Raw genomic sequence first — 12,764 nt, forward strand, 5'->3', positions numbered from 1 at the left:
AAGGCGGAACTTCAACTGAACTTGAGCTAGCGAGATGAAGACACAACCATTCCTCATTTGAAAACTAAGAACCTCCAGAGTTCAGTCCTTGAGGTTTAAGTACTGGAGGCTACACTTGCTCTTATACGGACTTGATTGGAGCTGGATTGTGGAAGTAGGAGAGTCCCTTTATGTTTTTTTGTTTTGTTTTTTCCAAAATTTACATATCATTCTTAACAACAAACTCAAAAACATTCTTTTGTGCAACTCAGCATTGATATTTTATGTTTTTAATTACCCTGAAACACAGGCACCAGGACTGAATAAGAGTTTTCCTGGAACACTCTCTACAGGGGGAAGCTGGGGACTAATTTATAGATGCATTATGGGCTTTAAAAATGTTGGGGAACATTTTGGGGTTTACGAATGACACAATATTACCCAGGAAGAACAGATCGGAGCGCTACAGCAGGAGAAGATGAAAACACCAGAGTGATTACTGGAACTGCATCAACAAAGTGATATACCGTACTACTCCAGGTCTGTACTTTAACTCAGAGGATCCAGTAACCCTACGTGCAGGGCTCATTCTGCTCTCTGATTGGATTATCGTCTTGAGAACCAAAATGAAAATATAAACACTAACACCTTTTACACCATGTAGAGTTTTTGTATGTGTGTATACATCAACATGACAATTGTTATCAGTAAAAGAATATTTGTTTTGTATATGTTGACCTCATACCTGGGGACACATAGTTAATATAAAAATGTTACATACTCTACCTTTAAGATATACTGTAATAGTGTGTAGTATGTTCCAGTTACACCGGTCCAAAAGTGCTGTGAGAACTACTGATATTTGCAAATAGAACAAACATAGACTGAGTACGGCCTTACTGTGTAGAGTTCTCCTTGTGTCGGTGTGAGTTTCCTCCCGGTGCTCTGATTTCTCCCATCAACCCAAACTATGCACAATAGTCCAAAAAAAAAGAGATGGGTCTCTGGGCGCTGCACCACTGCTCCCGACATGTTGCCCCACTTTGCCTTGTCCTGTTGTACTGTACTTGTCAGGCTTGTTGACTGCAGCAGGTGGCAGTATTACTTTGTGAAACAACTCGCTGTAGTTTATGCAGTGTGCTAGAATGGTTGCACTTTGACTTGATTTTTGGGTCCGTTTGGAATTTGGCTCTTCGAATGTTGAATTTTGTAAGCTGAAAAATGTGGGGGAAGGTCTTCACATATAAACATAGTGATCACTTCTCGTATGTACACTCATGTACAGGTTGTAAAATCTTTATAATAGAGCTTTGTGTACATAAAGCTAAGACTTTGTGCAGCTAACATTAGAAGTTGGAATTTTAGGTAAAGATTAGATTGTAGTTTTGAAAAAAATATGTTTAATGTACAATGTTTATTGTAAAATGGCGCAACTTCAATCATAGACTGAACGTTATCTCTGTGGTTCTCGACTGGAGGCTTACTCCTGGTGCAAAAGAATTATTATAGAGAATATTAGGCTTCATTAGATCCACTGTAGCCCACAAGGCATTCACTGTTGCATTTCTCCTCTATTTAATTAACTATCGGCTGCAGGCAACAGTCAGAGCAGATGCTAAAAAAATGTGGTTATCGCAATAATCAAGTAGAAAATTTGGCCCTTTGAAAGCCAGACCAGCTGAGAACCATTGTTTTATTCCATGTCATTTTAACTAAAGCTTCAGATTCATTTAGTAAAGAAACCCGCTTGTGCATCTCACGCCTTTTCTCTCGACCCCCGTTGACCTCTTGGGTTTGTTATGTTGCAGATCCACAGATTATTTATTTTATTACATCACAATAAATGTTATTTTAAAGCTCGGAGTGAGAGAGTCGTTCTGTTGGCTGAGATCGAGAGAGAAACAGCATCACGTCAACACCGCGGCACCTGTTTCTGATGATTCACCTGCGTCATCTGCTCAAAAAACATGAAAAACAGTCAAAGATTGTTCTATTTTACTCAGATATTAGATTTGCCCAAGCGAAGGTTCAGCTTTTCGTAATTCTTGAGCCCACTGTCAGAACACGAAAATCAAACATAAATACTGTTTGAAGATCAAGGACAGTCATTAAACACAAACACACCAGTTGATTTCATCATCTGAACTTTCTAAATTGAAGTATCATTATCGGGGATACGCAAGAAATTGTAAAACCTCTTCATTATGGTACTGTATTAGAATTTCAAGAGGCTCCAGCTATACTTTTTTATTCATGCAAGACTTGTGGAATATCTACCTAACTGTAGCCTAACTGTAGTCCAGGCACTTTACAAGGCACTTTAGGCACTTTAACATTCTGGGGCCATCAAGTTGCGCACATCTCCGATATGGAGCACAGAAATGACTAACTAGTGCTGCGTTCCAGACAAGTGGTCAATTTCCCGCCTTCCGAGTAGGAACGTTGCCTTGGAACGCCGCTCGAAGTGGTAGTTAGAACACGTAATGATCAGAGTGCTCCGAGTTCAGATACAAGATGAAGACAGCTGGCGGCCCCCAGTGGAGAAGTGCAGCTAAAACATAAACAAAACCTCTACATCAGTGAACGTTATGTTTTGGTCACAGCCTTCAATTAAACCCGGATAGACTCAAACAGACATAAGCAGCGACTAGGAAGATTTATTGACATGTTTATTTATTTTGGCGATCAGACCCCAGCAGTAGACATCGATGTACGTATGAACAGCTTGGAGTTTTGGATGTCTTCCCTGGAGCCTATAGACACTGGTGGTGGAACGGAAGACCCATGAAGATGCAGCAGGTAGACGCCATGGACGGAGGAGGTAGAGATGGGGCGGAGGCGAGTCGCAGCACAGCTGGGAAGTGAACAAACCACGATTGCCGGGGCTTAAAAGCAGGACCGAGGGCGATGATTAGCTGCTACGGAAGTGTGGCTCTTACGCTGATGACTGAGGTGGAAGTGTGGCCCTCTCGGAAGCGATCATTGGCTGGAGGTAGGTGATGCTGAAATAAGTCTACCAGGTTGAATTAACGCCTAGGCTTCATTAGAACGTTATTTAGCATGTTTTGAATTATATCTGCTGTGAAAGATGTTCTTACAACCTTATGTTGCGGAGAAGTATAATTCAATCCTAACGTATGTGGACAGTTAGCAAGACGGCTGCTCAATGTATTTTGCCTATAGCCTTTAGCATTAGCCATCAAACATCGCAAATTATGAACATTCTAGATCAGGGGTGTCCAAACTTTTTTCATGGGGGGCCGCATACTGAAGCGTACACAGGGTGAAGGGCCATAGATCGGTAGTTAGTGCCGCAAAACCTTTGACTAGCAGAGGTTTAAATTATGCCCCACACCTTTATTTATGCTCAAAACCTTCATGCCAGCTCTGTCTCACAGTAAAAGGTTAATTGTTAGGTTAGAATTGTGTAGAATTATTACATTTCAAATAAAAAGGACTATCTCTGATGATGTGTCCCGATTCAGCAAAAAGGCAGAGGGCCACTAAAAATTGGTCTGAGGGCCGCATTTGGCCCCCCGGCCGCACTTTGGACACCCCTGGTCTAGATCTTTTCAGCTCACATTTAGGTGTGGTGTATCCTAGTCAGAAATCAATGACAAATATATAGACATTTTGAGATGTTGCACATTTTTCCAACAGACAAAACAATGAGATTCAACTGCAAGTGTTTGTATATAAACGGTCCCCGGGTTTTATCTTAAGTGGTTGGCAGCAGATGACAGGAGGCGTCCATGGCCGATCATCTGTCACTGTCTCTAATTGGAGAGTTAGCGGGGTCTATTCTTAGGCCTGTTATTTCCTCAGTAACACAGCTCTCGGTGCAGACAGCTGATGGGCTTCAAGCCAGTCTGACAAACAAAAACACAACAGACACGCGGCTAATCTACAGCCAAAAATCAAATCCGGGGGAATTAAATGAACAGATGGTGAATGAAAGTGTCCATAATAATGCATTTTATTCTGTCAGTTACGGATAAAAGAAAAAGGTTCCAGTTGGGTGTTTTGGGCAAACCAAGAAAAACAAGCAAAAACCAAACAATAACTGCAGGCTTAGTAATCTATTTATAAGAGACTATTTAAAGACACTTTACAGCTCTGTGGAAGATAACAACCTTTTTGTTTTGTGCTTTTTACAGCTGAAACTAGAAGAAGCAGTTAAAAACTAGGATAAAACCAGTCTTTAAAGAAATCCAACGAGAAATGTTCACGGCTAGCAAAGAAAAGAGTGCATAGCCAGAAGCAGTAGTCAGGTGTTTTTACATGAAGGCGTAGCTAAGGCAATAGGGATGTGCAGTGTAAACACGTAGCGCTATGCTAGCTCTTTAACCTCGACTTGTCACGATAATAAATTTGAAGTTTGATGTATTGAGGCAGGAAAGTATCGCGATAAACGATATTATTGACTCTAACGATACTGAATACTGTCAACGCTCAACTCTCAGGCATAAAAATGACAGTATACCATTTGAAAACCTAAAAGTGCATCGTCATATCTTAAAATACCACACAAGCTGCAATAAGCATGAAATATAATATAACTAAATTTGCTTCAGTTAGAAATCAAAGCTTTACAAAGAAAACATTGGGGGGGAAATGCTAATAAATGTACAGATGACAAATATCATGCCCAAAAATATATTGTTTATCTCTATTTATTGAACGATAAGTCGATATAGTAATTATCCTGACAGCCCTACCAGCACCTTGGTGGAGGACAGTTAAAAAAAAGAACATATACAGCTTGCTGCTAAAAGACCAATAGTTGCTGACAAAGCCTCTTGAAGTGAATTGAATTGTTCTCAACCCTAAAGCAATCAAGTAGCTACAGATGTGGGCTTAAGGGGTGTTTACCTATGTTCCCTGGGTTCTATGTTACACAGGTGCATTTTTTCGTAGGTGAGTTGGTACATCAACCAGTCACAAGTCATGAGAGTGAAGCGTCGTACATAATCATTCAGCTTAACCCTATCCCTGCCCTAGCCACTAACCTTAAGGATAGTGGACTGGTGCCTACTCTTAATACATTGATGTTCCCCCACTTCTATTGACAGGGGAACATAGGGCTGACCCCGGCTTAAGAACTTTGGTCTATGATGGAAAACTCTTGTACAACTGTATTCAATCCATTCATTCACCTCTGTGGTGCAAAGCCACGCCTGGCCACAGCTGCCCTGGGGTAAACTGACAGATAAGTGGCCTCTCCGACCACCACCAAACACTTTCTCACAACACATACAGTGTACAAAAATAATTATGAGGATTGACAGGAATCTTTATCAAAATAAAATGCACTAAGAAACAATGATTGTCCGTTGTCGGCCATTAAATTTAAACATCGGCACTAAAATATATTCACCACAATGCATTTTCTTATTGAAAATATTTATTTGATGAAGTAATACTGCATCCTGTCCCATCTGATAACCCTCTCTCTTATTTTGTGAGAGAGAAAGCTGTAGAAGTCCATTCATGATGCGATATGAGTGTAGATGTGTTGTAAATACTGCCCTCTTGTGGTAGTGTCTCCAGGGAACACAGCCTGGCAGAACTCGCAGACATGGGACTGAAGTGCCACATCGGAAATCATGGCTCCGCCGTGCTGGGACAGGGCATCCGAGCCGAGCAGGGGGCAGCTGGGTACAGGGCACTGGAGAGGAAGAGGGGCGTCATTTACACAGGATAGCTACAAAGCAACATTAGAAGCAGAGGGTGTCGAGAAATTAATTTAAAATACCTTTTGAACACCTTGGGGTTGCTATTCAACTTAAATTAATGTATATAGACAAAGGGTAAAAGTAATTCAGATCTAATCTAGGCCAAAACCCCTGACTCTTCAATAGAAATATAGCCATACTGGAGGGTCTGCTCCAGTTACTACTTTATTTAGTTGCTGAAATGTGTTTTCTGGAGCTACAAGCAGTCCTTAAATACTGTGGAGCACAATTGAACCATTTGACTTTTTTGGCCAAATCGTTCACATTGCAATATATAAGACATTCACCATAATCCAAGAGGGTTTCCAGATACACCTTGACCAAGTGAAGCAAGAATATTATGTTTGAGACTCGGTATACATTTAAAGGCACACTTTGTAACATTTTGGACTATACTGTTTCCATTAGTACAAAACATTGATCCTAATGAAAATGCTATTTTTGCAGGGGGTAATCAAAGGCTGGATTTGGATGAGGATCTAACCGGTTTAAATCTCAAATTCTGCTGACTTTAGTCACATGGTAAAGTTGGCCACTCCCGGTAAAGTAACAGTCATGTCTTGTAAAAAAAAAAAAAAGCATTTCAATTGTATCTATTGGGTAAAATTCTACGCAGTGTGGCTTTAAAGCTGTGGTAATCAAATGATTTTCCTGTCGTAGAGTAAACCTAATCTGGCACCATATATCTACACTGGAAACTACACTGTAAAGTCAGAGGCTACATAAGCACAGCGTCAGGGGCGGACTGGCCATATGTCCATTCTGGAAGAGCACAGAAGGGCCACTGGCTCTAGGGCCACCAGTCCCGCCTCAACCAAGCTTTACCCAAATCTAAAAGCTAAAAAGAAAAGCATCAAAATAGCGAGAAAAAGGGGATGAAAAGTCAACAAAAACATGAGAAAAACACAACAAAAAATGGTAGAAAAAATAGCTCAAAAAACAACAAAAATATGACAAAAATGTGGCGACGTGACGAAAAGTTTCCATCACGTTTGTAGGTCTTAGCTTTCAAATGAGGCGTTACATTGTTGATCTCCAGTCGAGAAGCTTTTAGATTTGGGTAAAGCCCAGTATAAAAAAGACATGAATCTAAAAGGAATTCCGTGGAGTATGGTGCACCACAAGGTTACATTTTGGGACCATTATTATTTATTATTTATATGAATGATTTTGCTTCTGTTTCTACGACCACCTTTCCAGTTCTTTTTGCTGATGATACCAGTCAAAATAATAATAATAAAAAGCCGAACTGGGGAAAATGCACTCGTTATTGTTAAGGCGGGTGGTAAAAGGTTAAAATATGTATTTGTGGAAGTGTCACAATTACGCTAATTTGGGCCAGGCTGGTCAGAGTCCAGGGCTGTTTTTCAGCCCCAGTCCGCCCCTGCACAGCGTTAGCATTAGCGGTCCACGTCTCAATGTACTCGAGCAGAAATTAGCTCCGAATGAACGCAGGTGAACAATCGGGATGTGCAGGAGGGTTTGTGAGAACAACAGCTGAGGAATTTTACTTTCACAGTTTGATAACAGAGTCACTCATATCAGGAACAAATGCAACATGCGCTGAGGTCACTGGCAAGAGATCTATATCCACTGTAGCACTGTTGAGTTCATGTTGAGTTCATATGTACATGCTTCCTGTACATGCACTGTTTCCCTGAGGTGACTAGCTAAGATGATGCGCTAATCATACTCTTTACAAATAAAGTATGACTATATGAGTTGGCCCACGAACCATTGAAAATGACTTTAAACATTGATTCGACCACAAAGCTCCGCACTCACCCGGTCACTGTCTCCATTAAGGCTTAGACGCTGATGTTTGCTCACATTATTTTCTCCATGGGACAGTGTCATTTGAGAAGTGAGACACTGCGGAACGCTGAGGTCAGTTTTGGGATCGTTCCCCTGAAAGGTAGCCGTATCCATGGACAGTCTGGACATGTCTTGTGCCAGGAGGTTGGAGAAGTGTCCTGCGTTTCCCGAGGGACCCTGAGCGTTACATAAAGTTGCTGTGGTAAGGACTGGAGGAGGAGGATGAGTAGCTGACTTCAAATAAATTGGATATTCAGAGGCGAGCTGGTCGGGCACTGAGGTGATGTCTCCGAGGTCTCCGTTTGTTCCTACTGGGAAAATAAAAGAGGTTAAAATGCAGGATCACAATCGTTTTCAATTTTGAACTTAAGGCCAGAACTTAAGGGTTTGTGGCTCTGTTATATTTGTACGGTTTACAGTACCTTGCTGTTGTTTGAGCGCTGAAGTGAGCTGTTGCAGCAGAGAGGCCTGTCTCAGACACAGAGTCCTCAGACGCACAAACTCCTGGTACAGCTGAGCATACGCCTCCTCCATCTACATTAACATGTTAATGCATAGTCCAGATGTAAGGCAAACAAATTAAAATCCAATGCTGATTTTGACGATAACAATTGTAATGTTAGTTTATTCCCAATCACAAAAAAACATTGCATATGTGAACATAGAAGTTGTTTGTGACCTCAACCACTACCCCTTCTCCAATCAGATAGATAACAGAGAGCGAGGTTTTTAGTTAATGATTCATCATCAACCTTTATTGCAGACTCGAGGTCCAGTTAAAGCGAAAAAACAAACACACAACAACATTTAGAGCAGACAACTGTACCAGTGTCGCCACAGCTCAGACTGGTAGCGCGTGGCACTGACTTTGATGTTTGTCAAGCTCATAATAATCATATTGGCACAGCTGTTGAGCCGACATATAAATCTGTACATTAAATTTCTCAAAACAGCATGAAAAGTTCGGATGCCAGCAGAAACAAATAAGTGGCTGGCACTCTCCCATCGAGGTCTTTTCAGCAAAATTCTTAGACAGTCGTTATATGCCACGTTAAGTTTCCGTATGCTCGAACGTTTATAGTTTGACCACAGGTGTGCTGTATAAAGTGGGGTACAATAGGCATTAAACAGTGTCCTTTTCACTACATTTGTACAAGCACCAAACCTGCGCACAAGAATATTAGCCTGCACATACATCATGCGGCACTGTCGGAGCACGTCATCATCGTCTGCCAAATCATCAGAGATAAAATGTCCCAAATATTTGTATTTGCTGCACAAGGTCAAATGACGGAAAGTTCAAAACCTTATCGTCTCTTGTTCTGCAAATCATTATGACACTCTTGTTTGCATTATATTTGATGTCCACACCATATTTGGAACACACGTTTAAAAGTTCCTGCATACCAGCACTGCTTGGACTAAAAACAACAACATCATCGATTAAAACATGCAGCCAGAAATTTGACACAGGCAATCTAGTGGTCCTTTATCATTGTCATACACTTGGCATTTCTATTATGGTTCACACTGCTCATCAGAGGGTATCTAAAATAAAGTAAGTACTGTATCTAACACTGCAAAAAGTATTTAACTAGATCAGTATAAACATCTCAATTTGAGCATAATAATCCAAATTTTAGCTGTTTTGACTGGTTAAGAAGTTCTTGGGCATTTGTCCCAGATTATTTCACTTGTTCTGAGATGTTTCTGACTCGTTTCGATACATTTCGTCCTTATTTCAGGTAATTTTCTTTGCCAATGGGGTAAGAAAATTGTTCTTATCTCATTGGCAATTTTACTTTCTTATTTCAAGCGAGATTTACCCTAGAACTGGTCTGAAATGTCCTCAAACAAGTGAAAACCGCTCAAAACAAGATACATTTCGTCAAATCAAGTCATTTAAGCCAGTGCTTGATCCGCACTTAACTTGTGTTGCGTTTTTATTGAGTACTTTTACTCTACTATATTTGAAAGATTATTATGCTTCCTACTCCACATATTTGGTCCTATTTCAAGCCTTACAATGCACACTCCCCGTCGTGTAGCTGCACAGGTGACTCACTTGGGGACGATATTCATGTTTTTGAAGCTACAGAGTTATTTCTCAAAGCACTTGCATGAAATAATTACTACTTTTAAATGTGAAAACTTAAGCTATTGCCACAGTGAATACTTCAGTACTTTAACAAGCAACTTTTATTGTAACACTTGACCTGCAGTATCTGTACTTTTACTCAAGAGGCAAAATCAAGTGCTCGGACCACCAAAAAATGTCATGTACTATTGGAGTAAACAGATCACTGACCAGATACTGAGATACTGAGATACTGAGCGAGACCTGAACAATGTAAAATATTCTGTTTTCTGTTGTTAACAAGTTGGAGCTAAAAGTGTCATGAGGAACTGGTTCAGAACAGGGAAGTGAAAGGACTTGGCTTTACTTGGCTCCATAAACACACTCTTACACCAGAGGTTTTCAACACATTTTAGCAATACTACTACACATTCAAAGGTAAGCTATTTGTACATTAGTTCACACAGATGAAAACGACAACATGTTTGTTTTTATGTCAGCACAGCCACAACTGTTTGGCATTTTTGCTCCAACACCAGCAACAGACTGAATGTAAAGCTCATGGTAACTGCAGACGTTATGGTGCTAAATAAATCCATGCTTCCTTTGCTTTTCATAATCAAAATGTAGTTTTCTTTACTCACCTTTTGCGTGGCGGCAGCCCAATTCCCTGGAGGAAGTGTGTCATGCTTTTTTTTTTTTATGACAGTAGGGAGGTGTGTGTTTTGATTCTGGTTAAACGGGCTCCGCGGCGCGGCTTGCGTCATGGCGTCACCACAGCGCAGGGCTCACCGGCTCACCTCACCTGACTCAGTGACGTACGCAATGACGACGACTTCTCCAGATAATAAAGTATGGACGGTGAAAAGAGAAAGAAAGAAAGAAAGAAAGAAAGAATGAAAGAAAGAAAGAAAGAAAGAAAGAAAGAAAGAAAGAAAGAAAGAAAGAAAGAAAGAAAGAAAGAAAGAAAGGAAGGAAGGAAGGAAGGAAGAAGGAAGGAAGGAAGGAAGTAAGGAAGGAAGTAAGGAAAAAGAAAGAAAGAAAGAAAGGAAGGAAGGAAGGAAGGAAGCAAGAAAGAAAGAAAGAAAGAAAGAAAGAAAGAAAGAAGGAAGGAAGGAAGGAAGGAAGGAAGGAAGGAAGAAAGAAAGAAAGAAAGAAAGAAAGAAAGAAAGAAAGAAAGAAAGAAAGGAAGGAAGGAAGGAAGGAAGGAAGGAAGGAAGAAAGAAAGAAAGAAAGAAAGGAAGGAAGGAAGGAAGCAAGAAAGGAAGGAAGGAAGGAAGAAAGAAAGGAAGGAAGGAAGGAAGGAAGGAAGGAAGGAATGATGAAAGAAAGAAAGAAAGAAAGGAAGAAAGGAAGCAAGCAAGAAAGAAAGAAAGAAAGAAAGAAAGAAAGGAAGGAAGGAAGGAAGGAAGGAATGATGAAAGAAAGAAAGAAAGAAAGGAAGAAAGGAAGCAAGCAAGCAAGAAAGAAAGAAAGAAAGAAAGAAAGGAAGGAAGGAAGGAAGGAAGCAAGAAAGAAAGAAAGAAAGAAAGAAAGAAAGAAAGAAGGAAGGAAGGAAGGAAGGAAGGAAGGAAGGAAGGAAGGAAGAAAGAAAGAAAGAAAGAAAGAAAGAAAGAAAGAAAGAAAGAAAGAAAGGAAGGAAGAAAGAAAGAAAGAAAGAAAGAAAGAAAGAAAGGAAGGAAGGAAGCAAGAAAGGAAGGAAGGAAGGAAGGAAGGAAGGAAGGAAGGAAGGAAGGAAGGAAGAAAGGAAGGAAGGAAGGAAGGAAGGAAGGAAGGAAGGAAGGAATGATGAAAGAAAGAAAGAAAGGAAGAAAGGAAGCAAGCAAGCAAGAAAGAAAGAAAGAAAGAAAGAAAGAAAGGAAGGAAGGAAGGAATGATGAAAGAAAGAAAGAAAGAAAGAAAGAAAGAAAGAAAGAAATGATGAAAGAAAGAAAGGAAGGAAGGAAGGAAAGAAGGAAGAAAGAAAAATAGGAAGGAAGGAAGAATTGAAGGAAGAAAGGAAGGATGAAAGAAAGAAAGAAAGGAAGGAAGGAAGGAAGGAAGGAAGGAATGATGAAAGAAAGAAAGAAAAATAGGAAGGAAGGAAGAATTGAAGGAAGAAAGGAAGGATGAAAGAAAGAAAGAAAGAAAGAAAGGGAGAAAGGGAGAAAGGAAGGAAAGAGAGAGAAAGGAAGGAAGGAAGGAAGAAACAAAGGGAGAAAGAGAGGAAAGAGGAAAGAGAGAGAGAGAGAGAAAGAGAAAGGAAGGAAGGAAGGAAGGAAGGAAGGAAGTGCTTTATTTGTCATTGTACAAGCATACAACACAGTAGTGTTCAGGTGTTAGTCCTGAGCCGCTGCGACTGAGCAGCGCCATATCTTTGGGTCAACCTGACCAGCAGGAAACCTGGCTGGCTGCCTTCAGTGCTCATCTGATCCTCTGAAATTGTGCAGAGCCTCCTGGGTTAGTGCCTGTTTCAGAGCGTGGTGTCCTGCACTGGTCAGCGCCACCTTCTCCTTCCACTTCCTCTTCACCATCTTCTTGGAAGAGCTTAGCAGTTAGTCTGTTTTATTCTCCAGTGAACGTCCATTAGATAGAACAACTATGAGTGGCTGAGCTGTGAGTCTTAGTTCAAATGAGTTCATTTAATGAAGTGTGAAGGTCATGTGGACATGTCATTTATCCAATATCGATAACAAATAGTGGATAGTAATGACAACAAGGAAGTGGCAAGATGGCAGCAGTCTGTTGATCCTATGTTGACAATTGTAACAACAGTAGGATAAAACTTAACTCACAAATACATATAGGTATATAATTGTGTACTGACACTGATATAAAACACTCAGAAAGGATTGTACTTTGTTTATTTAAGGTAAATGTAAAAGTAATGTATAACTGTTGCATCATGAATTGCAAATGTAATGTACATGAACAAGGGGTCGGCACTTATAAGCTTTTGCTTCAGTCGACTCCCTTTGAGCTTCCATTAACTGTATGATTGTGAAACTCTGGAGAAAGAGAAAATGTTAATTGCTCAAATAAAACTACACAAACAAACAAACAAACAAGGTCAGGTGCTCCAGTAAATCCTATTTTGTCATAATTTCAACCAAAGTAGATGCTTTTGATTGCATGTGTCTATGTGTTTTTGCTGATTTATTAAGCGGCACGTGCTGTCA

General features: G+C 40.3%; 1 protein-coding gene across 2 annotated transcripts; it reads right to left on the bottom strand.

The window, feature by feature from the left end:
• Positions 1 to 4,995: 4,995 nt before the first annotated feature.
• Positions 4,996 to 10,354, bottom strand: LOC306982563 (uncharacterized protein). Of its 2 annotated transcripts, none has more exons than XM_079582536.1 (4): positions 10,251 to 10,354; positions 7,952 to 8,063; positions 7,500 to 7,837; positions 4,996 to 5,647 (listed from the first exon to the last, which is right to left on the bottom strand). In XM_079582536.1, exons 2-4 carry the CDS (start codon positions 8,061 to 8,063, stop codon positions 5,468 to 5,470), a joined length of 630 nt encoding a protein of 209 aa, XP_079438662.1. In that variant the 5' UTR covers positions 10,251 to 10,354; the 3' UTR covers positions 4,996 to 5,467. The 2 variants fall into 2 exon arrangements, with proteins under 2 accessions (XP_079438662.1, XP_079438661.1); XM_079582535.1 differs by having other exon boundaries at positions 7,500 to 7,840.
• Between the last annotated feature and the right edge of the window lie 2,410 nt (positions 10,355 to 12,764).

This window comes from Gobius niger (genome assembly GCF_951799975.1).
Source record: "Gobius niger genome assembly, chromosome: 24".
NCBI lineage: Eukaryota > Metazoa > Chordata > Actinopteri > Gobiiformes > Gobiidae > Gobius > Gobius niger.